The sequence below is a fragment of the Microcaecilia unicolor genome, chromosome 9 (assembly GCF_901765095.1).
Source record: "Microcaecilia unicolor chromosome 9, aMicUni1.1, whole genome shotgun sequence".
Taxonomy (NCBI): domain Eukaryota; kingdom Metazoa; phylum Chordata; class Amphibia; order Gymnophiona; family Siphonopidae; genus Microcaecilia; species Microcaecilia unicolor.
Genome location: NC_044039.1, coordinates 39281971 through 39308048, shown reverse-complemented (window position 1 = coordinate 39308048; position 26078 = coordinate 39281971). Strand labels below are relative to the sequence as shown.

General features: G+C 46.9%; 1 protein-coding gene and 1 pseudogene across 6 annotated transcripts in view; both read left to right on the top strand.

Annotated features, from left to right (window-relative positions):
• BCL2L13 (BCL2 like 13) overlaps positions 1 to 26078 on the top strand; it is a 104375-nt gene that overhangs the window by 11685 nt on the left and 66612 nt on the right. For 4 of the 6 annotated variants that reach the window (XM_030215110.1, XM_030215114.1, XM_030215112.1 and 1 more), the window contains exon 2: positions 9695 to 9864. In XM_030215110.1, the coding sequence (XP_030070970.1) occupies positions 9744 to 9864 (121 nt within the window). In that variant the 5' untranslated portion in view covers positions 9695 to 9743. Of the gene's footprint in view, positions 1 to 9471; positions 9499 to 9694; positions 9865 to 26078 lie in introns of those variants that run through there. The other 2 variants (XM_030215115.1, XM_030215113.1) reach the window with 2 other exon arrangements.
• Positions 10893 to 10968, top strand: LOC115478261 (annotated as a pseudogene).

Genomic DNA, 26078 nt, shown 5'->3' with positions numbered 1-26078 from the left:
CGATCTTATGCGTCAGGGTCCTGTCCTAATGGAGAATCCCTCCCACTTTGGTCTTATGGCCTGGTCTGGCTCTTGAGTGGGCAAAGTTGAGGAAGAGAGATTATTCAGACTCAGTTATTACTACTTTGCGTCAAGCCAAGAAGCGTTCCACCTCTGTGGCTTACATGTGGGTTTAGCATGTCTTTGAAGCCTGGTTCTCTGAGTATGCCATTTTGCTCTTTCAGGCTTCATTACTGCATATCTTAGCTTTTCTTCAGTCTGAATTGCAGAAAGATTTAGCTGCCAGCTCGCTACGGGTGCAGGTCGCTGCTCTAGCCTTGGAGTGGTCGCATTGCTCGAGTTCCTTTTGCCTCTTATCCTGATGTGGTATGTTTCTTTAAAAGTGTTATGCATCTTAGGCCCCCGGTTTTCTGGCCTTGTCCAAATTGGAGTCTTAATCTTGTTTTGCAGGCGCTCCAGGCACCTCCTTTTGAACCGCTATACTTGGCCACGGTGAAGGACCTCACCCTCGAGGCAATTTTTCTTTCTTAAGCCCGCAGAGTTTCTGAGCTTCAAGCTCTCACTTGGAGTATTATGTTCAGTTTTGGAGACCATATCTTGCTAAAGATGTAAAAAGACTGGAAGCGGTGCAAAGAAAAGCTACAAAAATGACATGGGATTTGCATTGCAAACCGTACGAGGAGAGACTTGCCGACCTGAACATGTATACTTTGGAAGAAAGGAGAAACAGGGGTGACATGATACAGACGTTCAAATATTTGAAAGGTATTAATCCACAAACAAACCTTTTCTGGAGACGGGAAGGTGGTAGAACTAGAGGACGTGAATTGAAGTTGAAGGGGGGCAAACTCAGGAGTAATGTCGGGAAGTATTTTTTTAACGGAAAGGGTGGTGGATACATGGAATGCCCTCTCACGGGAGGTGGTGGAGATGAAAATGGTAATGGAATTCAAACATGCGTTCGATAAACACACAAATGAATCCTGTTTAGAAGGAACGAATCCATGGAATTTTAGCAGAGATTGGGTGGCAACACCGGTAATTGGGAAGCAAAACCAGTGCTGGGCAGACTGGGCAGACTTCTACGGTCTATGCGGATGGGCTACAGTGTAAATTTTAAGGGGCTTTGACGTTAACTTCAGAACTTTTAGTACAAGAAGAGTGCTGGGCAAACTTCTATAGTCTATGGTGCCCTGAGAATGGCAAGGACAAATCAAACTCGGGTATACATGTAAAGTATCACTTACCATGTAAAATGAGTTTATCTTGTTGGGCAGACTGGATGGACCGTACAGGTCTTTATCTGCCGTCATTTACTATGTTACTCTCTTGTAGACAGGGACGTAGCCACGGGTGGGCCTGGGTGGGCCCAGGCCCACTCACTTTTGCCCAAGGCCCACCCAGGAATGGTGCATTTGATGTCCCCAACCAATACCGCATCCCTAGCTGGCTCGCTCCCTTCCCTCCGCTCCCACTCCCGTCCGGCGAGTCCTTCAATTCTGTTTTTTTTTGTCCTCCTGCCGCGGTGCTTCCAAGTTCCAACTTAAGATTATTAGTGTGCAGTTGCGCTACCTGTCAGCGATTCACACATACAGGCCGGCTTCAGCGTTCGCTCTTCTGCATCCCGCCCTCTCCGATGCAACTTCCTGTTAGGGCAAGAAGCACGCGGCAGAGGGAAGCCCTTGTCTGTGAATCGCTGGTAGCGCAGCACGCCAGTACTAAGTTAGAAGCACCGCGGCAGAAGCAGGGAGGAAAAAAAACTGAAGTGGGAGCCCACAACACAACAAGAGCCACAAGCTGAAAAATGGGAGAGTACGTCTTCACTACCCTGCAGATGAAGATCGTCTGGTTCCGTACAGCAGTGGCAGGTAGGAAGATGTGCATTTTTTTTGCGGCTGCTGCTGCGGTGAGAGGGAGAAGGGGTGAGGGGGGGTGAAGAAGAGATGAATCTTCAGGCCCACCCTCTTTGGGCTCAGGCCCACCTCAAATCAGCCCTCTGGCTACGCCACTGCTTGTAGAGACCCCTTCCTCCGTTTTTCAGAGGCAGGGTTGACTGTTTGTAATGTGCCTTTGTTTCCTCCTTCCATCTTACTGAGCTTTTGTTCTTTCTTTTTGGGTGGATCAGTAGCCGAAGGTTTTTAATCGTTTGCACTTCCTTGATGTACGTCATACTCTGCTCCAGTACCTGGACGTTACTAATGACTTTCACTGGTTGAATCATCTGTGCTCTTTGCGAGTCCTCAGAAGGGAGAAGCTGCTTCCAAACCTACTATTGCCCGTTGGTTATGGGAGGCCATTTCAGCAGCTTATGTTTTCGCTGGTCGTTCCCCTTCTGGACAGCTGAAGCTACATTCTACTCGTGCTTTGGTGTCTTCCTGGGCAGAGACTCATGTGGGGAATCCGGAGGAGATTTGTAGGGTGGCAACCTAGTCGTTCGTGAATACTTTTGTCAGGCATTATCGTATAGACATTTCAGCCCAGGTGGACTCTGCTTTTGGGTCCCCAGTCCTTACTGCTGGGCTTGCTTCTGCCCCCACTCCCCGTTTACATACTGCTTTGCTACATCTCACAGATCTCTGGATTCATCTGCTGCTGATTCTAAGGAACAAAAAGTTATGCCTTACCTGATAATTTTCTTTACTTTAGATGCAGCAGATGAATCCAGAGTCCTGCCCTATTCTTGCTGCTTCCACTTTCACATGGTAGGTTTCTTTCCTGCATAAAGTTTTGCTACAAGGTTTTGGGGGAGGGGGGTTTGCGTGTTTTGTGTCTTTTCTTCTTTCTTTAGATGTTCAGTTTGACACCGATGCGTGAGAGTCATGTCTGTGAGGAAAGGGGTGCGTTGGATTTTGTCCTTTGCTTTGTTATGAGATATACTGACTGGCCAGGCAGCATCATGTTCTGTATGCACAGTGCAAATTGGTGCTATTTCCACTTGCTGGTAGACAGGCACAACCCACAGGTTTCTGGATTCATCTGCTGAGACTAAATGAAAGAAAATTGTCAGGTAATCACTTTTTTGTTGTTTGTTTGTTTGTTTCGGTACCAGAAAGATCTGTAGCTCAATTATTCTTTTCACGTAGTAAGTTCTAATATTAGGCCAAGTATATTGCTTAACACTGCTTAAAGATCTTCTGTTTTAGCTTAGAATTTTGAGGTAAATCCAGCAATGTTAAATGAACTGCACAGGCAACGCAAAATTTATTCATGGCACAATATATCGGCACATTTTGGTAAAAACAATGGAACAATCCAGATGTGTCCTTGAGTTAGAATTGACTCCCGGCAGCTACACAATAAGAGACCCCTGCCCCTTTGTGGATTTCTTGGCAAGATACAGGAGTGGGCTTTCTCACGAGGCATGGAGTGTTAAGTGACTTGCCCAAGGACACAAGGAGCCTTCTTGGGTTTTGAACCTGGGCTTTCCTTTTCTCAAACAATAATAGTCTTTTTATAGATACATTGACTTGAATAGTCTCTACGTAATTATATTATCTTCCAAGTATAGTTGCTGTGGGGGCAGGAAGGATTCTAATAACATGCTATTCAGGAATCCAACATACACATTCTTGCTTGGCTAAGTTGAAAAGATACAAACAACACTGTTGGTGCATGAAACTGATCTTGTTCTTCTCAGGTTTCAGGTTGCTTCTGTTTGATATACCACTAACAGCACATACCATCATAGCGGTTTACAATGTAAAAAAACTAAATAGAAACATAGGGAAGGAACTACATTCATCAATAGGTCAGGAAGATCAGTGGTAAGAAGAGTAGGGAGGGGGCTGTTCAGACGAAATCATACCAAATCTAACTGGCAGGGTTGCTGTACTATGCAATTGGCCCATAAATTTGTAAAAAAAAAAAAAAACCCCCACCAGTGATTATATGCTAACCTACGTGCCCGGTTGAAGATTGGTTAACTACATATTTGGAATAGATGCCTAAGCTGTTTGGTGGGAAACATTGGCCACAAATGATGTGGTATCATTTTAAAATCCTTCTAGCACAAACTTTGCTTTCATGAAGTGGCATGAACTGATATTCTCTGGTACTAGTTACAGTTTTGAATCTTTCTTCTGAGCTGGTCTTGCTTTTTAAATTTCCTCTTGTGAGACAAAGAAATATTTGATTTCTTCTACATTCTGATCACAAAATTTGAACAGGTGGGTTGGTTTTCTGTAGGCCTTTGAAGACAAGCATGTGTAGCCAACCATTTTATAGTGCCACCTGTCCCATCACATGGTGATTTTCCATGGCTGGTCCCAAAGAAATTTCATTCTGTGGTGAGATCAAACTCTTTTTTTTTTTTTTTTTTTATGGTGGCACAGGTTTATGAGTTTTTAAAGTTCTTGTTCTGTGCATCTCTAAAGTAACAAATGTACCTTGTAATTGGGGAAAAAGCTGTGACAACAAAGCAATGGACCAATACTGATTAGCACTGTGGCATACACTGAATAGCATTGTTGAACATTTATTCTGATATCAAGAAGCAGGTAAGACAATTTAGGTGTCATTTAGAGTATGTCGCATAAGATGTCTTTTGTTTTAAGAGTGAGACCCTTCTGTAACCAGCATTATCAAACAGCTTGCTTGATGCACATCAACACAAGGCACTTTTTCTAGCATCCAGCATCATATGGGCTGGCATTCTTGTTCAGCTGAGTTGATTCATCCCACTTGCTTGCAACAGGAAGGAAAAATTTGGCATTCCATCTTTCTTTTGTTTGGCAATGATTTTTTTGCCACCAAATACATGCTTCAGCAGATCCGACACAGAGCCGTCTTTCAGCGGAATAGCCACCTGCCTTGAGTTGAGACATCTGTCCAATGTGTTGGTAAAAAATCGACTGAAGCAATATTACACTGAAGTAGTGATGTTAAAATTTAAGCTAGTAATCCAACACTTGTATACTAAAGCTGAGATTCAAGTGGTAAATCATGGGAAGCGAATAAAATGTTTCTGTGTCAAGTGTATTTGGTGCTTTTGCAATAAACATCTCCTTGGATTTGACCATTCCTTGGAATCCCGATTAATTGGTACAAGATTCTGATTTTGTTGTGAAGGTCTTTTTGTCTACCCTACTTATTTTTGCTGTTATGTTGGCAGGAGAGGCAGAAGGCGAGAGAGAGATGGAGAAAGAAGGAGATTTTTATTTATGTAAAAGATGTATGACCTGCATTGTCCGTCATATACTATGGCCAAGTTATCAGAGAAAATCAAGTTTTCTTGGCAAGATTTTCCTATTGTGAAGCCATATTGCCTTTTATGACCTACCCACGGCAAAGGATTAAACTATTATGTCCTTCAGTAGTGCTGCTATTGCATAACTCATAGGTCTGTAGTTTTCCACTTCCTCCTTGTTTGTACTCTTGTGGAATGATGCAGCATCTGCTCTTTTGGAATCTCCTGGTCCCAAGTGGTAAGACAGACAATCCTGGGGTGGGTACAGTTGGACATCTGTGAGATCCTGGGATATTTGTGGTGTAGTCCATCAGCTCCCATAACCCTGTTCAATTTTAATTGTGCCAATATCTTGAATATTATGTCCTAAATAAATCGTAACAAGTTCATTCCACAGTCACTTAGGTCCTTCTTGTTTGCTGTTGGTTCATCACCCCTTATATGTTGAAAGTTTGTGCCTAAGACAATGTTTTTCTTACCTTTTTATTTTAATGTAAAGCAAAATTACTAGATTAACTAAGGAAGGTAGGGAGGGCAGTTATGGGGCAGACTCTCAAACTCTGAATAGTGTCTAATTAGCTAAGACACAGGCTAAAACTTGCATGTTCTCTCTTTGCCCATGTATTTGCAGAATACTGTTCTTTGGTGAACCATACTCATCGTTCTCCTTTCTTTCTGCTGCCATTGTTCCTAACACAATATGTTGCCATTTCAGTGCACCTCTTAACTGCTGTCCGTAATGCTTCCATGACTTGTAGATCTCTTGGTGTCTTTACTGCTGCGATCATATATTCCTTCATCTATTTGCAGGGTCCGCTTAGTTGCTTATTTTATAAAGGTAGGTAGGTACCTTAGGGCAAACCAGAATTTGTGGCTAGATGTCAGACGTGTACGCCTCAGAAACAGCCGTAAACATTAGGGCAATGGTTCCCAAACCTGGTCCAGTAGGCCCCCTAGCCAGTCAAGTTTTCAGGATATCCACAGTGAATCTTCAAAAAGTCCTATCCCACCGATCCAATGTAAATCCCCACACCCAGCAGCACAGCGCAACCAATGATCGTACTGGACCATTTACCATCTTCATTCCCTTCAACGCTAATTCACACCTACCTCATTTGACCACAATATAACCTTGTATTTGTTATCAACCGAATTGGCAAACGCCTCTACGGTACTATGTAAGCCACATTGAGCCTGCAAATAGGTGGGGAAATGTGGGGTACAAATGTAACAAATATTCATGAGAGGTTTGCGTGCAGTTGAGGCAGTGCATGCAAATTTCTCTGATGATTATTCATTGTGGATATCCTGAAAACCTGACAGGCTGGGGTTCCTTCAGGACCAGGTTTGGGAACCACTGCATTAGGGCATAAAAGTATGCACATCCTATATAATAAAACGCACCTCCAAAGCTCTGAAGCCAAGAAAGTGAAGCCTTAAAGCATTCCTGCAACGTTCCGGAACTACGTGTCGTCAGTTGAGGAGATGGAGCCTTACAGAGTGCACGAATGCTTCAAGGCTTGAAGGCTTCACTTTTCTCACACACATACTCACTCTCTGTCTCTCACATACACTCTCACACTCTCTCTCACACATGGACTCACACACACACACACACACACACACACACTGTCTCTCACACACTCTCTCTCTTTCTCTCTGACACAAACACACACACTCTCTGTCTCTCTCTCACTCATTCTCTGTCACACACACACTCTCTGTCTCTCTCTCACTCATTCTCTGTCACATACACACTCCATCTCTCACCCACACACTCTCTCTCAAACATACACACTCCGAGGAAAGGGGGGCATGGAACACGCTGGGGAGGAGAGGAAGGGGGGCCAAGAACTCGGAGGGGAGGAGAGAGAGGGAGGGGCCTGCACCTCGGACAGAAGGGGGGCCTGCACCTCGGACGGAAGGGGGGCCTGGAACTCGGAGGAGAGGGAGGGAAGGAAGGAGGGGGTCATGGAACTCGGAGCCCCCCCCCCACACTCACACTCACTGTCTCTCACATACACTCACGCACACTCACACACACTCTATCTCTCTGTCACACACTCACACACACATACACTCTGTCTCTCACACACTCTCTCTCTCTCTGACACAAACACACACACACTCCGTCTCTCACACACACTTTCTCTCTCACACACACACACACACTCTCTCAAACATACACACTCTGAGGAAAACCTTGCTAGCGCCCGTTTCATTTGTGTCAGAAATGGGCCTGTTTTACTAGTATTCTATAAACTCCTGTATATAAATCACAACTCTGCCTCTGCCCCACCCATAACACTTCAACACACAAGTCATGAGAAAGTACACATCTTGATGCCCAGGTGCAACCCAAATACCATTCAGTAAGTCAGTAGAAGCAACCAAACCAGACTCAAGGATCAATATTTGGTGTGGTTTTTTTTTTTTTTTTGTTAACCAAATGGAGTTATTTGAAGGTTATGTATTATGAAAGTTCAGGAATAATTGTACATATTTCCCATATAAAGGGCTATAAAGACTGTGGCCTCTAGACTACAGGTTGAGTATCTTTTTGTTTGAATGGTAGCTTGTGTGTCTTTCTAGTATTTTCAGAAATATTCTCGTAGGCTTCTGCAGCTGTCTAGGTTGTGCTGTGTCCAGGTAAATGAAACCAACATTTCAACCATCGTCTGTTTCACTTACTTGGATGTGGCACAGCCCAGACAGCTGCAGTGATTTTTTTTGTCAGGAATGTATGTATATATGTATTGTGTAGGGTTCTTTAATATCTAAAATATGTTTGTGTTTGGAGCTGCAGAATGATTCAGAATGTAGTTTTGGATACATAGATAAGTATATTTTGAGAGGCAGGAAATGGAGGGGTAAAGATGATGAGAGGGGTAATTGATTGTAGTGTGTGAGGAGTTAGTGGTGCATGGCATTAAAGCAGTTGAAATCGGTGATTTCTCTGGCTGACTAGATATTACAACAAGGAAAATTGGTACAATCAGCCTTTTTCTTTCTTATTTTTATGTAAATATTGAGGCACTATTGTGGCTAAAGATTCTGTTAGTGCCTTTGATCCACGTGCTCCCCCTCCCTTCCCATTGTGAATCTAAATAAACCAGGAACCTGCTCTAGTGATCAGGGGATGTGGTAATATAATATGAAATAAAATTAGGACAAAAGAAGAATTGAGACCTAGTAATCAAACCTAAAGAGGAAGCATTAGTGCTAGGAAACATGCATTATTTTGAACAGTTAATTCGCATTGCTGCTTTAACAAAAGCTCAGTGGTGAGAGGTTTAAATTGTTTGCTTGTTCTTTTGATTTAGTGTCAGGAGTCCATTTTTTTCTATTCCCTCCCCCCCAGGGTAGAAATGCACAGAAATGAATTTGACATGGACAAAATCAATTCCTCTTTGTCTCCTTCCTTGTGTGTGTTAGCCACTTTTTTTTGAGGTACAGTAAGCTGATGAATTAACATTGATGCCAGAAAATGTAAAAAATTAAAGTGGCATACTTCAACAACTTTACTCTTGCCCACTGATTTTCATTATTTTGTCAGTGAGGACCACTTTGTCAAAAGAGTTTCAGCATGAGAGTTGGGACCATCACTAGAGAGTGTCTGATTCCCTGGGCAAGAGGGAATCCTAGTCCAGTGATGTGGTCAACCCTGGGATGAGGGTATTCTCTAACGATGCATCCATGTTTTAGCTGTTCAGGTACATTTGGAGCAACTTTAAATAAAATGGATTGCACCCCCAGCTCCTCTTTATCCATCCCATCCCCAACACTCTCGCTAGTTTATCTCCCCCTGCCCATCTTAGCTAGCCTTAACCTTCTGGCCTAGCTGTCAGCTTATCTCCACCCTGATCCTCTGGTTGCTAGCTCTCTTCTTCCTTTTCCCTTCCACTTAACTACTCTGATGTTTTCTAGCAGTATCACACGGCCCTTAGTTTGAGCTGCATAGTGCCTGAACTTCTACACTGGTGTTAGGGACTTTGCAAATCATGCTAACTGATAGCCACGAGGTGCTGCAAGAAAAATAACAGTTCTGGAGGCAGTGTCGGCAGCAAGTGTCCAGAGAATGTGGAGGGAGCTTGTGTATTTGTGGAAGAGAGTTAAGGAGTATTTGGGGTTGATGGTAGCTGCTACTGACTCCTAGGCATTATAATAAAGAACGCTGCTGTAGTTCCAGGAAGGTCACAGTTTTTAGCTCTCCCGGTATTTTTAGATATGCTGTAGTTTTCTGTGAGAGCATGGATGATGCAGCTAAAGGAGAAGAAGCCACTCTTTGGACTACTGCAGGATTATGGTCAACGGTTCATTTTCTTTCCTTTTCTCAATATGTATAGTGTTGTTTTTATGTACAGTTGGCTAGCACAAAATTAAGGTGCTGTATAGAAAAGTACTCAGCTTTGTCGTCGAGTACTTGGATCAATTCATCTGTGTGTGTTGCATTTCATTATGAAAGATCTTGACATTGTTGGTCAGTAAAATAAGTTTCTTATTTTTCAGTCTTTGATTTTGGCTGCACCATATTCCCGTGGAGCACTTCAAATTAACAATGGCAACCTCTGCTGCAGTGCCGGAAGGATTTCACTACGAAACAAAATATGTTATTCTCAGTTATCTGGCACTCATTTCGGAGAAGAAGGCTGAAGAAGTGCATCCTCCAGCAGCTCAGGGTAAGTCTAGACTGCACTATTTAGGGATTAACAGAAAAAAGAGAGCAGGATTTATCTTTCTTGGTTAAGTAAATTGCTTCAGATGTGGTTTATTGATTTGATATACCTCCCCTCACAAAACATTGGGTAGTTAACTATATACTGTAAAATACTTTTAATTACAAATGTGAAACCATAAAATAAAAAATGGCCTTCAAACAATATCAGAAACAAATAACCCCCCAATGCAAAAAACACTTGCAAAGATTAAAAGTATAGCATTGAAAGAGATTCAGGTCGTCGTAAAGCAAATTTTCTTAAAACTTGGGGTTGTTTTCTGGATATCTTGACTCAAAGGAGTAGAAGTCTTGTTCTCAATGTTTTGTGAATAGGGGAATCTACTGGAGAATTAGCCCTTAGGAGTGTCTGTAACCTTGAGCAGGAGGGGGAGGAGGAGGTATGGGATGGGGTTGGGGAGAGAGAAAAGGTTCAAACTTTGATGATGAGAGTATTATTTTGTTCAGATTCAGATGTTTTGGTTTTGTTCTCAATTTCATGTAAATGGAATCTTGATTGTTTCTTATGTGGAATCATCAATAAAAACGTTGAAACATAAAAGTATAGCATTGAACAAATAGCTAAGCTTTGTGGAGGACAAATAGTGGTGATACAGAGCATAAAATATGATCGCTTTCTGTTTTTTTTTTTTTTTACCAAGTGTTTACTGGTAAATTTAGATTCACTGCATAAAGCAGTCTGAAGAGGGTGGAACACAGTGGGCACATGTTTTATTCAGACTAGCTATCGTGCAATAATTATGGCATCAGTTTTAGGGTTTAACTTATAAACGCCAATAAAACACACCCAATGTAAAAAGAAAAAAAAAACCTTTAAAAAAGCTTTAATTGGATTTACACTGGAAAATGCTACTGTCCCTCATACTGTCACTGTTCTCCTTTTCTGCTTTGGATCCTTCACTCTGTTTTTCCGTGTTGACACTATGATTCCTCAGCCATGCAAATGTACATATTTAATTCAACCAGAATAGGATTGCTTCTCGGTCTTTTGGCTAAGATCAAGTGTAGTATCTGTTTAAAAAAAAAATTTGTTTATAAAGAAATGCAACTGGAATAGGTGCTGGGCAATAGTACATATGCTACAAAAATACCAGTAAACATCACCCACAAATAACCTTAAATTAGTGGCAAAACACTTAACTGTACAATTTATAAGAAAACAAAATATGAGCCCTGTGTATAATGTGTGGTTCTCATGTTCACTGTGTTATGATCACTAGAATTGAACTAGAACAAGGAAAGTGAAAACCGTAAGACTTAAAAATGGACTATCAGTACAGCAACACTACGGACGCTTTAAATGGAAATTCGAGGAGTATGTGTCATTTCTTTTGTGCCTATTTTTATGTTGCTAAATTGATCCTAGACAGTGTGACCCTTTACAGATTAAGACTTTCTCCGAGGACAAGCAGGCTGCTTGTTCTCACTGATGGGTGACGTCCTCGGCAGCCCCTCCAATCGGAATCTTCCTAGCAAAGTCCTTTGCTAGCTCTCGCGCGCCCGCGCGCACCGCGCATACGCGGCCGTCTTCCCGCCCGAAACCGGCTCGAGCCGGCCAGTCTTCTTTCGTCCGCACTCGGTACGGCTGTGTTTTTTGCCGTGGTGAGCCCCGGAGAGTCGACCTCGCGCGTCCGTTATTTAATCGACGTGTTTTTTCTTCGGAAAAGTTTCTTTTCGTTCAGAAAGTGCTCCGGAAACCCTCTTGGGTTTCGTTTGCCCCTTCCCGTATTTCCAGTTTTTGCCCCGGTAAGTTTTCTTTCGTTGTCGGGGTAGGCCTCTTTTCGGCCTCGGTCGAGATTTTTCTCCCTTAAAGTTTTGGTGCTCCAAATTCGTCATTTCGGATTTTGACTTCGCCGGCGTGATTTTTCCGCCCATGACATCGAAGCCTTCCAGCGGTTTCAAGAAGTGCACCCAGTGCGCCCGGGTAATCTCGCTCACTGATAGGCACTCTTCGTGTCTTCAGTGTCTGGGGGCCGAGCACCGTCCCCAGAACTGTAGTCTGTGTTCCCTCTTACAAAGGCGGACTCAAGTAGCGAGATTGGCCCAGTGGAACGTTTTGTTCTCGGGCTCTTCGTCGGCATCGGCACTGGGGTCATCGTGTGCATCGACGTCATCAGCGTCCAGACCTTCTTCCTTGGCTGCCAGTGCATCGAGTGCATTGAGGCATCGGCGCCGAGACATCGGATAGCTGCATCGACGTCGGTGGTACCGGGACCTCGTCTCCTGATGTCGTCGGACGGTGGTGCATCGTGTGGAGTGCAGGTGAGGGCTGTCCATTCCCCTGCTGGTGGCGGTGAGCCCTCGGGTGGGTCTCCTCCTACCCTGAGGGCTCCTGCGGTACAGCCCCCTCGAGACCGACCTCCTTCGGCCTCGGCCCCGAGGAAGCGACGGCTGGATTCTACGTCCTCCTCGTCGGTGCCGGGGAGCTCCGGTGACATGCTTCGGAAGAAGTCGAAGAAGCATCGACACCGGTCCCCTCCCCGCGTCGGCACCGAGAGCTCTGGGTCGCCGAGGGAGTCGGCACCCAGCAGGCATCGGCACCGAGAGGACCGCTCACCCTCTGTTCAGGAGGTGTCGATGCGCTCCACTCTGGACAGCCCGGAACAGCCTCCACGCCCGGAACAGGTTCTGACGTCGACGCCTGCATCGACCTCCATGCCTTTCTCTGCAGCCGCTCTGAACGAGAGCCTCCGGGCCGTTCTCCCAGAGATTCTGGGAGAGCTGTTGCGCCCTACCCCTCCGGTACCGGCGGTGCTTGCGCCCCCGGTACCGTCGAGCGTGGCGCTGGCTGGCCCATCGCCCGGGGTGAGGTACCCGACGTCGGTACCGCGTGCGGTGCCGACTGCGGCCACCTCCCAGGAGGGCTCCCCGACTACGTCGGCGGAGGGAGCTTCGCCGATGCAGGCGAGGGAGTCTACCTCTCGACGCCCCCATCGTGGACGTGGCTCCACGGAGTCGAGCCGGGCACGGTTGCAGACGCAGGTCCGTGAACTTGTGTCTGACACCGAGGGTGAGGCCTCGTGGGAGGAAGAAGAAGACCCCAGATATTTCTCTGACGAGGAGTCTGAGGGTCTACCTTCTGATCCCACTCCCTCTCCTGAAAGACAGCTTTCTCCTCCCGAGAGTCTGTCTTTTGCTTCCTTTGTCCGGGAGATGTCTACGGCCATCCCCTTCCCGGTGGTTGTGGAGGACGAGCCCAGGGCTGAAATGTTTGAGCTCCTGGACTATCCTTCTCCACCTAAGGAAGCGTCCACTGTTCCCCTGCACCATGTCCTCAAAAAGACATTGCTGGCGAACTGGACCAAGCCTTTAACTAATCCCCACATCCCCAAGAAGATCGAGTCCCAGTACCGGATCCATGGGGACCCAGAGCTGATGCGCACTCAGTTGCCTCACGACTCTGGAGTTGTGGATCTGGCCCTAAAGAAGGCTAAGAGTTCTAGGGAGCATGCTTCGGCGCCCCCGGGCAAAGACTCTAGAACCTTAGACTCCTTTGGGAGGAAGGCCTACCATTCCTCTATGCTCGTGGCCAAAATTCAGTCTTACCAGCTCTACACGAGCATACACATGCGGAATAATGTGCGACAGTTGGCGGGCTTGGTTGATGCTCTTCCCCCTGAGCAAGCCAAGCCTTTTCAGGAGGTGGTCAGGCAGCTGAAGGCGTGCAGAAAATTCCTGGCCAGAGGAGTTTATGACACTTTTGATGTTGCGTCCAGGGCCGCTGCTCAAGGTGTGGTGATGCGCAGGCTCTCATGGCTGCGTGCCGCCGACCTGGAGAATAGAATCCAGCAGCGGATTGCGGACTCGCCTTGCCGTGCGGACAACATTTTTGGAGAAAAAGTCGAGCAGGTGGTAGAGTCTCTCCACCAGCGGGACACCGCATTCGACAAGTTCTCCCGCCGGCAGCCTTCAGCTTCTACCTCTACAGGTAGACGATTTTTCGGGGGAAGGAAGACTGTTCCCTATACTTCTGGTAAGCGTAGGTACAATCCTCCTTCCCGACAGCCTGCGGCCCAGGCTAAGCCCCAGCGCGCTCGCTCTCGTCAGCAGCGTGCGCCTCAGCAAGGCCCTGCGGCTCCCCAGCAAAAGCAAGGGGCGAGCTTTTGACTGGCTCCAGCAGAGCATAGCCGACATCCAAGTGTCAGTGTCGGGCGACCTGCCAGTCGGAGGGAGGTTGAAAGCTTTTCACCAAAGGTGGCCTCTCATAACCTCCGATCAGTGGGTTCTGCAAATAGTCCGGCAAGGATACACCCTCAATTTGGCTTCCAAACCTCCAAATTGTCCACCGGGAGCTCAGTCTTACAGCTTCCAGCACAAGCAGGTACTTGCAGAGGAACTCTCCGCCCTTCTCAGCGCCAATGCGGTCGAGCCCGTGCCATCCGGGCAAGAAGGGCTGGGATTCTATTCCAGGTACTTCCTTGTGGAAAAGAAAACGGGGGATGCGTCCCATCCTAGACCTAAGGGCCCTGAACAAATATCTCGTAAAAGAAAAGTTCAGGATGCTTTCCCTGGGCACCCTTCTCCCCATGATTCAGCAAAACGATTGGCTATGCTCTCTGGACTTGAAGGATGCCTACACTCACATCCCGATACTGCCAGCTCACAGGCAGTATCTGCGATTTCAGTTGGGCACACGCCACTTCCAGTACTGTGTGCTACCCTTTGGGCTCGCCTCTGCGCCCAGGGTGTTCACAAAGTGCCTAGCTGTGGTAGCAGCGGCACTTCGCAGGCTGGGGTGCATGTGTTCCCATATCTCAACGATTGGCTGGTGAAGAACACATCCGAGGCAGGAGCCCTGCAGTCCATGCAGATGACTATTCGCCTCCTGGAGCTACTGGGGTTTGTGTTAAATTATCCAGTCCCATCTTCTCCCAGTGCAGAAGCTCGAATTCATAGGAGCTCTGCTGGATTCTCGGACGGCTCGCGCCTATCTCCCAGAGGCGAGGGCCAACAACTTGTTGTCCCTCGTCTCGCGGGTGCGAACGTCCCAGCAGATCACAGCTCGGCAGATGTTGAGATTGCTGGGCCACATGGCCTCCACAGTCCATGTGACTCCCATGGCCCGTCTTCACATGAGATCTGCTCAATGGACCCTAGCCTCCCAGTGGTTTCAGGCTGCTGGGGGTCTAGAAGACGTGATCCACCTGTCCACGAGTTTTCTCGAATCCCTGTATTGGTGGACAATCTGGTCCAATTTGACTCAGGGACGTCCTTTCCAAATTCCTCAGCCACAAAAAGTGCTGACAACGGATGCGTCTCTCCTGGGGTGGGGAGCTCATGTCGATGGGCTTCACACCCAAGGAAGCTGGTCCCTCCAGGAACGCGGTCTACAGATCAATCTCCTGGAGTTGCGAGCGATCTGGAACGCTCTGAAGGCTTTCAGAGATCGGCTGTCCCACCAAATTATCCAAATTCAGACAGACAACCAGGTTGCCATGTACTATGTCAACAAGCAGGGGGGCACTGGATCTCGCCCCCTGTGTCAGGAAGCCGTCAGCATGTGGCTCTGGGCTCGCCGTCGAGGCATGGTGCTCCAAGCCACATATCTGGCAGGCGTAAACAACAGTCTGGCCGACAGGTTGAGCAGGATTATGCAACCTCACGAGTGGTCGCTCAACTCCCGAGTGGTGCGCCAGATCTTCCAAGCGTGGGGCACCCCCTTGGTGGATCTCTTCGCATCTCGAGTGAACCACAAAGTCCCTCAGTTCTGTTCCAGGCTTCAGGCCAACGGCAGACTGGCATCGGATGCCTTCCTCCTGGACTGGGGGGAAGGCCTGCTGTATGCTTATCCTCCCATTCCTCTGGTGGGGAAGACTTTGTTGAAACTCAAACAAGACCGAGGCACCATGATTCTGATTGCTCCTTTTTGGCCGCGTCAGATCTGGTTCCCTCTTCTTCTGGAGTTATCCTCCGAAGAACCGTGGAGATTGGAGTGTTTTCCGACCCTCATCACGCAGAACGAAGGGGCTCTTCTGCATCCCAGCCTCCGGTCCCTGGCTCTCACGGCCTGGATGTTGAGAGCGTAGACTTTGCCTCTTTGGGTCTGTCAGAGGGTGTCTCCCGCATCTTGCTTGCTTCCAGGAAAGACTCCACTAAGAGAAGTTACTTCTTCCATTGGAGGAGGTTTGCCGTCTGGTGTGACAGCAAGGCCCTAGATCCTCGCTCTTGTCCTACACAGACCCTGCTTGAATACCTTCTGCACTTGTCTGAGTCTGGTCTCAAGACCAACTCTGTAAGAGTTCACCTTAGTGCAATCAGTGCATACCATTACCGTGTGGAAGGTAAGCCGATCTCAGGACAGCCTTTAGTTGTTCGCTTCATGAGAGGTTTGCTTTTGTCAAAGCCCCCTGTCAAGCCTCCTACAGTGTCATGGGATCTCAATGTCGTTCTCACCCAGCTGATGAAACCTCCTTTTGAGCCACTGAACTCCTGCCATCTGAAGTACTTGACCTGGAAGGTCATTTTCTTGGTGGCAGTTACTTCAGCTCGTAGAGTCAGTGAGCTTCAGGCCCTGGTAGCCAAGGCTCCTTACACCAAATTTCATCATAACAGAGTAGTCCTCCGCACTCACCCTAAGTTCTTGCCAAAGGTCGTGTCGGAGTTCCATCTGAACCAGTCAATTGTCTTGCCAACATTCTTTCCCTGTCCTCATTCCTGCCCTGCTGAACGTCAGCTGCACACATTGGACTGCAAGAGAGCATTGGCCTTCTACCTGGAGCGGACACAGCCCCACAGACAGTCCGCCCAATTGTTTGTTTCTTTTGATCCCAATAGGAGGGGAGTGGCTGTAGGGAAACGCACCATATCCAACTGGCTAGCAGATTGCATTTCCTTCACTTACGCCCAGGCGGGGCTGGCTCTTGATGGTCATGTCACGGCTCATAATGTTAGAGCCATGGCTGCGTCGGTAGCCCACTTGAAGTCAGCCTCCATTGAAGAAATTTGCAAAGCTGCGACGTGGTCATCTGTCCACACATTCACATCTCATTACTGCCTGCAGCAGGATACCCGACGCGACAGTCGGTTCGGGCAGTCAGTTCTTCAGAACCTGTTTGGGCTTTAGGATCCAACTCCACCCCTCGAGGGCCCTGTTTGTTCTGTTCCAGGCTGCACTCTCAGTTAGTTGGTAAATTTTTTAGGTCAATCTCAGTTATATCCTCGCCGTTGCGAGGTCCAATTGACCATGGTTGTTGTTTTGAGTGAGCCTGGGGGCTAGGGATACCCCATCAGTGAGAACAAGCAGCCTGCTTGTCCTCGGAGAAAGCGAATGCTACATACCTGTAGAAGGTATTCTCCAAGGACAGCAGGCTGATTGTTCTCACAAACCCGCCCGCCTCCCCTTTGGAGTTGTGTCTTCCCTTGAAGTATATTGTCTTGCCACATACTGGACTGGCCGGCTCGAGCCGGTTTCGGGCGGGAAGACGGCCGCGCATGCGCGGTGCGCGCGGGCACGCGAGAGCTAGCAAAGGACTTTGCTAGGAAGATTCCGATTGGAGGGGCTGCCGAGGACGTCACCCATCAGTGAGAACAATCAGCCTGCTGTCCTCGGAGAATACCTTCTACAGGTATGTAGCATTCGCTTTAACAATGCATGGCTGCAATTTCTGAAAAAATGTACCTAAAGAAGTAAAATATCCTTTGTTCTGCAAAAACAATTACATGAAGAATTTGAAGAAATGAGGAGTAACTTGATATTTAGCAATTGGGTAAAAAATTTTCTATTTGCTTACCCATGACGTAGATGATGCAACACAGCTTCTAATTTTTATTTGTGGAGTTTGACTCAAATTTCAGTCTTGTGGATCTTCAAAGTATCAAGGGCATGACAACAGGCAAAGCTATTTTTATGCAACTTTGTGAAACAATCTGTTGAAATTAGACTGTGCAGAGTTAAGTGTGACAACTTGTGATGCTCTGAGCTTATGTGGGTAAAAGGAAAGGACTTATTGGACATCCAGTTAAGGAAATGGATGTATATGGACTTGCATGACCAGTACAAATCCACTACATAATTTATCAGCAAGAATTATGCTGCAAAGTAGTGCAGTAGGATTCTTCTGTGAAGTGATTGTATCCTATGTAAACTGTATCGAGAGGTCTCGATCACAGACTAGTTCAGTGGCCGAGTAGGGGCAGTTTTAAAATGGTTTTTATGATTGGCTTTTGAAATTCATTGATTTTCCTTAGCAAAGGACATGTGGAAACAAAGGTTAACAACCAAGTTGTAGGTGATAACTCTTTTTTTATTGAACTAACTTAATGTATCTTTCACAAATTTTCCAGAGTTATCCTCTCCATCAGGTCAGTGGAGAAGCAAGCAATTACACTGGGTTTAAATACAGTAGTATTTAATCTAGGTTTTAGGCTGTTTGGATGTGTGAGGACAGCTGAATGAAAGGGAGCAGAGGAACAGAGAGATTTCCTTATAGCTAAGTGGGCTATCACATCAATCGCCGTTCTCTGCCTTAGGAAAGGACAAAACTGTCCCCATGCTCAGCAGTCCAGAATGGAAATGGCACCTCACCCTATCCTATTTAATAATTTCCACCTCCAACATTCTATGTCTGGATGCCTGGGTTCGTAACACAATTCCCATTGGTTTACCCTCACGTCTGAACGTGATGACGTCAGAGGGTGGATCAATGAGAGGGAAGGGAAACCAGTACCAGCCAGCCAGCCACAGAACGTTGGAGGTGAGGATACAATTGTGGGAGAATCGACCCCCCTCTCCGAGTTCCAGGCCCGCCCCCTCCCTCCCTGCCTCCCCCTCCCCTCCGAGTTCCATGCCTCCCTCCCCCTCTTGCTCTCTCTCTCCCCTCTGAGTGGCAGCCCATCCTGCGTTGCCCGCCCTCTTCTCTCAGTCCTCCACCTGCCCCTCGCCTTCCTGCGTGCCAGCCTGAATTTAAAAGTTCTTACCTCGGGGTCCGGCAGCAGCAGTGAAAGTTGAGCAGGCACGGTGCGTCAGCCTGCCTTCCCTTCTCTCTCAGCTCTGCCTCTGGTCCCGCCCTCGTTTCCTGTTTCCAGAAGGGCGGGACCAGAGGCAGAGCTGAGAGAGAAGGGAAGGCAGGCTGAAGCGCCGTGCCTGCTCAACTTTCACTGCTGCTGTCGGACCCCGAGGTAAGAACTTTTAAATTCAGGCTGGCACGCAGGAAGGCGAGGGGCAGGCAGAGGACTGGGAGAAGAGGGCGGGCAATGCAGGTCGGGCTGCCACTCAGAGGGGAGAGAGAGGGAGGGAGGGAGGCGCAGGGGTCTGGAACTCTGAGGGGAGGAGAGGGACGGAGGGGGGCCTGGAACTTGGAGGGAGGGGGCATGGAACTCGGAGGAGAGGGAGGGAGGGTGGGGGCATCGAACTTGGAGGAGAGGGGGGCCTGGAACGTGGAGAAGAGAGAGAGGGGGACCTGGAACGTGGAGGAGAGGGAGGGGGGCATGGAACTCGGATGAAAGGGAGAAGAGGGGGGCCAGGAACTAGGAGGGAGGGGGCCTGGAACTCGGAGGAGAGGGAGGGGGCATGGAACTCTGATGAGAGGGAGAAGAGGGGGGCCAGGAACTAGGAGGGAGGGGGAGGGGGGCCTGGAACTCGGATGAAAGGGGGGCATGGAACTCGGAGGAGGAGAGGAGGCCTGGAACTTGGAGGACAGGGAAGGAGGGAGGGCTGGGCCTGGAACTCGGAGGAGACAGAGGGGGGCCTGGAACACGGACGAGAGAGAGGGAGGGAGGCTTGGAACTCGGAGGAGACAGAGGGGGGCCTGGAACAGAGGAGAGGGAGAGGAGGCCTGGAACTCGAATGAGAGGGGGGAAGGGAGGGGGCCAAGCTGGAACTCGGAAGATAACCTTGCTAGCGCCCGATTCATTTGTGTGAGAAACAGGCATGTTTTACTAGTTATGTAATAATTAGCACTATATTAGGTGGGTTGACACCTAGTGGCTCAACAGGAATATATACTATTCTTGTCCAGGGTTGTTGATCATGACCAGATCTCCCACTTGGCTTATGATTTCTGGGGTTTCCTGGCTGAGAGCAGGAAGTACAGTGTGCAGTTGTGGCTGTGGAGCTGTGAAGATGCAGAATGAAGATGTGGGCTTATATTCACTGAAGTGGCTGTCATGGATTCTGTGGCCATGATGTTGCTGCCACTCTGGGAGAAATGAGAAAGCGTAAATGGTCCTAGGGAACAGAGATGGGAAGGTAGAGTAGGGAGGGAGATGTATGCCTATGCTGAAAGGAGAATCACAAATGGAGGTGAGTTAAACTTGCTGAGGAGAGATGAGTCTAGCCTGCAGGGAGAGGGAAGGAAGGGAGCAGAGCAGGTCAGGTTGGGAGGAAGTAGGGGAGTAGATAGGTTTAGGACTACTAGCACATAGACACACAATTACATATTCCATATCATCAAGCAGATCAATCCATAGACTGGTGGGTTGTGTCCATCTACCAGCAGGTGGAGATAGAGAGCAATCTTTTGCCTCTCTATATGTGGTCATGTGCTACCAGGAAATCCTCAGTATTCTCTCTATCTAGCAGGTGTGTGGTCACACGCAGCAGCTCTGGCTTGGTCTCCACGCCTATTTACTTAGGCTTTGTTGAGTACCTGGGGTTGAGGGCTCTTCATGAGCAAGTGCAAACCTGGTGGTGCCAGGTCCCTCCTTTTCTCCCCCCTCCTACTGGCTCCGTTAAAAAAAAAAAAAAAACAACAAAATACATAACAATCTTGAAGCAGAAAAGATTTTACTTGCAGCTGCTCACTGGGACACAATTCGTTGCAGCTCGGAGCAAGAAGCAGGTAATTTTACCTTTTCTAGTGGGCAGGGGGTTCCGCGAACGTTCCCCTCGTGGATCATGGTGTCGGATGGTAAGGGTGCGAAAAAGCGCTCCCCAGACCGCGATTGCGCGGCTAGCGGGGAGGTGCAGAGATCGGAGGCAGAGAAGCCCTTTTTGGGCGCCCTTTCAGGACTTTGCTGATTTAGCTGGTTTTTCCTCCGCTGGGGCGTCGGCGGACTTTCCTGCCTTAGGCGCCCATCCCCCGATGTTCGCCCTTCCGACATTGGCCACCCATGCAGCTCGGACGGCCTCTGGTATGGCCGCCTTTGAGTTGGGTGGCGGTAAGAAGATGGCGAAGTTTAAGTGCCATGCTTCCCGCGCGGTTCCTTCGCGGAGTGACGCGTCGGACACCATTTTGGATGTGCAGCGCGCCTCTCCCCCGCTCTATGGAGTGGAGGTTGAGAGTTCCTCTAGGGCTGTGGCCCAGGTTGCAGAGGTGCACAAATGGGGGTTTCTCTCCCAAGTTTATTTTGTTGCTGCATCAGGCCTTTCACTGCAAAACGCTGCTCCTGCTCCCCTGTCAGATATGGGGGAAGAGGCTTCCCTGATCAAGCGCCCTCGGGTGGATCTTCAGGTCTTGGGGGACTCTGTCTCCTCTGTAGATGAGGGCAGCGTTTCTGAGTTCTCCCAATGGTCCCTTGGGGATTCTTTGGAGGAGGCTGATCCTCGCCCTGATGGGGGAGATGACCCCTCTGCAGCGCGGCTTTTTCATTCAGAGGAATTGCCTAACCTGTTAGTTCAGGCTATGAGCATTTTGAGTATTTCCTCTCCGGAGGAAGGCCCTCCTTCAGCCTCGGCTGGTTCCGCTATTATGTTGGGAACCAAGCGCCCTTCCAGGACCTTCCACAGCCAGTCTGCATTTTGGGAGCTTACTAATGTTTTACTTGACCCTTTATCTCTTATAACCCTGGATAGTTGGGTTCTCCAGATTATAGTAAAGGGCTACAGATTGTTTCTGAAGATTACTGGATAGGAGGAAATGTCCTATTGTGGATTAAAAACTGGTTGAAGGATAGGAAACAGAGAGTGGGGTTAAATGGGCAGTATTCACAATGGAGAAGGGTAGTTAGTGGGGTTCCTCAGGGGTCTGTGCTAGGACCGCTGCTTTTTAATATATTTATAAATGATTTAGAGATGGGAGTAACTAGCGAGGTAATTAAATTTGCTGATGACACAAAGTTATTCAAAGTCGTTAACTCGCGAGAGGATTGTGAAAAATTATAGAAGGACCTTACGAGACTGGGCGGCTAAATGGCAGATGACGTTTAATGTGAGCAAGTGCAAGGTGATGCATGTGGGGAAAAAAGAACCCGAATTATAGCTATGTCATGCAAGGTTCCACGTTAGGAGTTACAGACCAAGAAAGGGATCTGGGTGTCGTCGTCGATAATACACTGAAACCTTCTGCTCAGTGTGCTGCTTTGGCTAGGAAAGCGAATAGAATGTTGGGTATTATTAGGAAAGGTATGGAAAACAGATGTGAGGATGTTATAATGCCGTTGTATCACTCCATGGTGCGACCGCACCTTGAGTACTGTGTTCAATTCTGGTTGCCGCATCTCAAGAAAGATATAGTAGAATTGGAAAAGGTGCAGTGAAGGGCGACTAAAATGATAGCAGGGATGGGACGACTTCCCTATGAAGAAAGACTAAGGAGGCTAGGGCTTTTCAGCTTGGAGAAGAGACGGCTGAGGGGAGACATGATAGAGGTATATAAAATAATGAGTGGAGTGGAACAGGTGGATGTAAAGCATCTGTTCACGCTTTCCAAAAATACTAGGACTAGGGGGCACACGATGAAACTACAATGTAGTAAATTTAAAACAAATTGGAGAAAATGTTTCTTCACCCAACGCATAATTAAACTCTGGAATTCGTTGCTGGAGAACGTGGTGAAGGCGGTTAGCTTAGCAGAGTTTAAAAAGGGGTTAGACAGTTTCCTGAAGAACAAGTCCGTAAACCACTACTGAATGGACTTGGGAAAAATCCACAATTCCAGGAATAACATGTATAGAATGTTTGTACGTTTGGGAAGCTCGCCAGGTGCTCTTGGCCTGGATTGGCTGCTGTCGTGGACAGGATGCTGGGCTTGATGGACCCTTGGTCTTTTCCCAGTGTGGCATTACTTATGTACTGCTAAATTTCTTGCTAAAAAGGATATCTCATTCCTTTTCTCACTATGACAGTCTGACAGGGTGGGAGGATGGGGGTGGGTCGGAGGTATGCATGGGGACATCAAAGCATATCATTGATATTCTAACAGGATTGGTGTGGATAAGTGAGGGGTGGGGTGATCAACAGAGACATACAGCTTTATTGTTTATAATGGGCTAGGAACCCCAGATCCTTGTTAAGTCCTTTCTGTTGGGTGTTAAAATATTCAATCATTGTTCATGTGATGTCTATGTAAATTGAATCTTGTCTTAAGCATCTGGCCTGTTTCTCCAATATAGCATTGAAGAAGGGCACAAACAGCTCTCAGACAATAAATACTACAGGAAACTAACTGAGGACCCCACACAGGATTACACAAAACAGCTGAAAGACCTTATCAAAACATTTCCTACACAAGCGCAACCTCACCTGAAGAAACTCATACCAAACCAGCCTGCTGTGGGCACATTCTACATGCTACCCAAGATCCACAAACCGGGAAACCCTGGCAGACCAATCATATCAGGTATTGGCACACTCACGGAAGAAATATCTGGATTCATAGAGGGAATTCTGAAACCTCTCATACACAAAACTAACAGCTTCATACAAGACACCACAGACTTTCTGAATAAATTGAAACATATCAAGCAACTACCACCTAACACCCTTCTGGTCACGATGGATGTAGAATCACTATACAGCAACATTCCACATGCGGATAGCATAGCTGCATGTGGAAGACTCCTAAAAAAATCCACACTGGACCATCAATACTCACCAGAAACTATTACAAAATTAATCAAATTCATTTTAACTCATTTTAACTCCGCTTTAACAATGATATCTATCTGCAAATAATGGGCACTGCGATGGGCACCAGGACAGCACCCCAATATGCCAACCTTTTTATGGCTGAGCTGGAAGAGACATTTCTGAATACACACCAGACCAAACCTCTAAAATACTACCGGTACATCGATGACATTTTTATGATTTGGACGGAGGGTGAAGAAACTCTGAAACAATTTTATTCTGCCTTCAATACATACCATCCTACAATCAGATTCAAAATTGACTACTCCCCAGAAAAAGTCAATTTTTTGGACACCACGGTCTCAATCAGTGATGGCTGTATACAAACATCTATATACAAGAAACCCACAGACAGATGCAGCTACCTCCACAACTCCAGCTTCCATCCTTCACATACAAAAAGATCCATCATTAACAGCCAAGCCACAAGATACCACCGTATCTGCTCTGACCCAGGGACAGAGACAAACACCTTAAAAGCCTGACTGCATCCTTCAAACAGAAAGGCTACAACCCCAAAATAATCTCCAAGAATATTGCCTCCTCCCTCAAAACACCCAGGGAGAATCTGCTACAGTACAAGGAGAAAAAATCCACAGAGAATCCCCCTTGTAGTGACATACAATCCAGAGCTGGAAAAACTGAGGAAAATCATAAGAGATCTACAACCTATACTCCAGGAGGATGAATTACTGAAAGAGATATTCCCATCCCCACCAGTACTGGCCTTCAGACAGCCACCCAACTTAAAACACAAGCTAATCAGAAGTAAACTTCCATCACAGACTGAAAAGGAACAGAAGGGCACACGTCCCTGTAATTTATCCAGTTGCAAACTATGCCAAAATATTTCACAGGACCCCACAGTTATCCACAAAGGAAAGATATTCAACATAAAGGGATCTTTCACTTGCTCATCTTCCAATGTGGTATATATCATTCAGTGTAAAAAATGTAACGAAGGATGCTATATTGGAGAAACAGGCCAGATGCTTAAGACAAGATTCAATTTACATAGACATCACATGAACAATACAGCCAGTAGGGCCCCCACCCCGGTGGGACAGCACTTCACAGAACCAGGACACTGTACCAGTGATTTCACAGTGAGAATACTGAAAGGTAACTTTAAAACCATACAAGAACGTAAGACCTTTGAAGTCAGAATGATTGAATATTTTAACACCCAACAGAAAGGACTTAACAAGGATCTGGGGTTCCTAGCCCATTATAAACCATAAAGCTGTATGTCTCTGTTGATCACCCCACCCCTCACCTATCCACACCCATCTTGTTAGAATATCAATGATATGCTTTGATGTCCCCATGCATACCTCCGACCCACCCCCATCCTCCCACCCCGTCAGACTGTCATAGTAATGCTTGAATGTTTTCACTTATATACACTGTCAGCTAGCACATTTGCTTATTTCCGATCTGACGAAGAAGGGCAACCTTCGAAAGCTAATCAAGAAATGTATTAAGTTATGTCCAATAAAAAAGGTATCATCTTATTTTCTTTTCCATGTTTTATTTTGTTTGATTTCTATTGATAACCTTAAGAGTGGACTAACACGGCTACCACACTCCTCTACTTTTCTCACCAAGAACTGGAGTTCCCTTCCCCTTTACAGAGCAGTCAAATGTGTCCCACCATAGGAAAGATGGACAAGATTTCCATGTGCTATTTTGACAGACCTAAGAGTCTTTATTTAAAAAATTTCTAGTCTGCCTAAAGCCTAGGCAGATTACAATCAACATGCACAACAGATTTCCCTAGGCACTATCATTTCCCTCATAAACGAAGGGGACTGGCTGTGTTCTCTGAATCTCAATTAAGCATGTACCCACATACATACTTCCTATGCTTAGGCTGTAACTTAGATTTGTAGTAGGGAAATACTGCCAACAGTACTGTCTTGCCTTTTGGCCTGGTGTTGCCAGTATAGTTTTTCTTATGGTCTTCAGTAGTCATGGTAGACTGGAGTATCAGTTGTTGATGTGAAATTGGCATCAAAAGTATTTTGGACGCCAAAAAACAATTTGGAGATGTGGTTCTGAGCAATTCGGTACCTGATGGCACATTTGGACACAGCAGGTTAACTTTTCATGTCAATGTCAAGAAATGCCATTACATCTTCATTAGTAATTTAATAGGCATAAGAAAGTGTTATTTAGAGTTTGCACATACATAAACATCTAAAATATTTAAAGCTGTAGCTGGTAGGGGCTTTTCTCTGTGTTGTGGAATAAATCATAGCTGTGAAAGAGAACCTGGGTTATATGGTCAGGAACTGAAAGAAAGATGGCTTCCTCAGTGTTGTACATTGCTGAGAATAATGGGGGGGAACATTAAGTATATACTAAATATA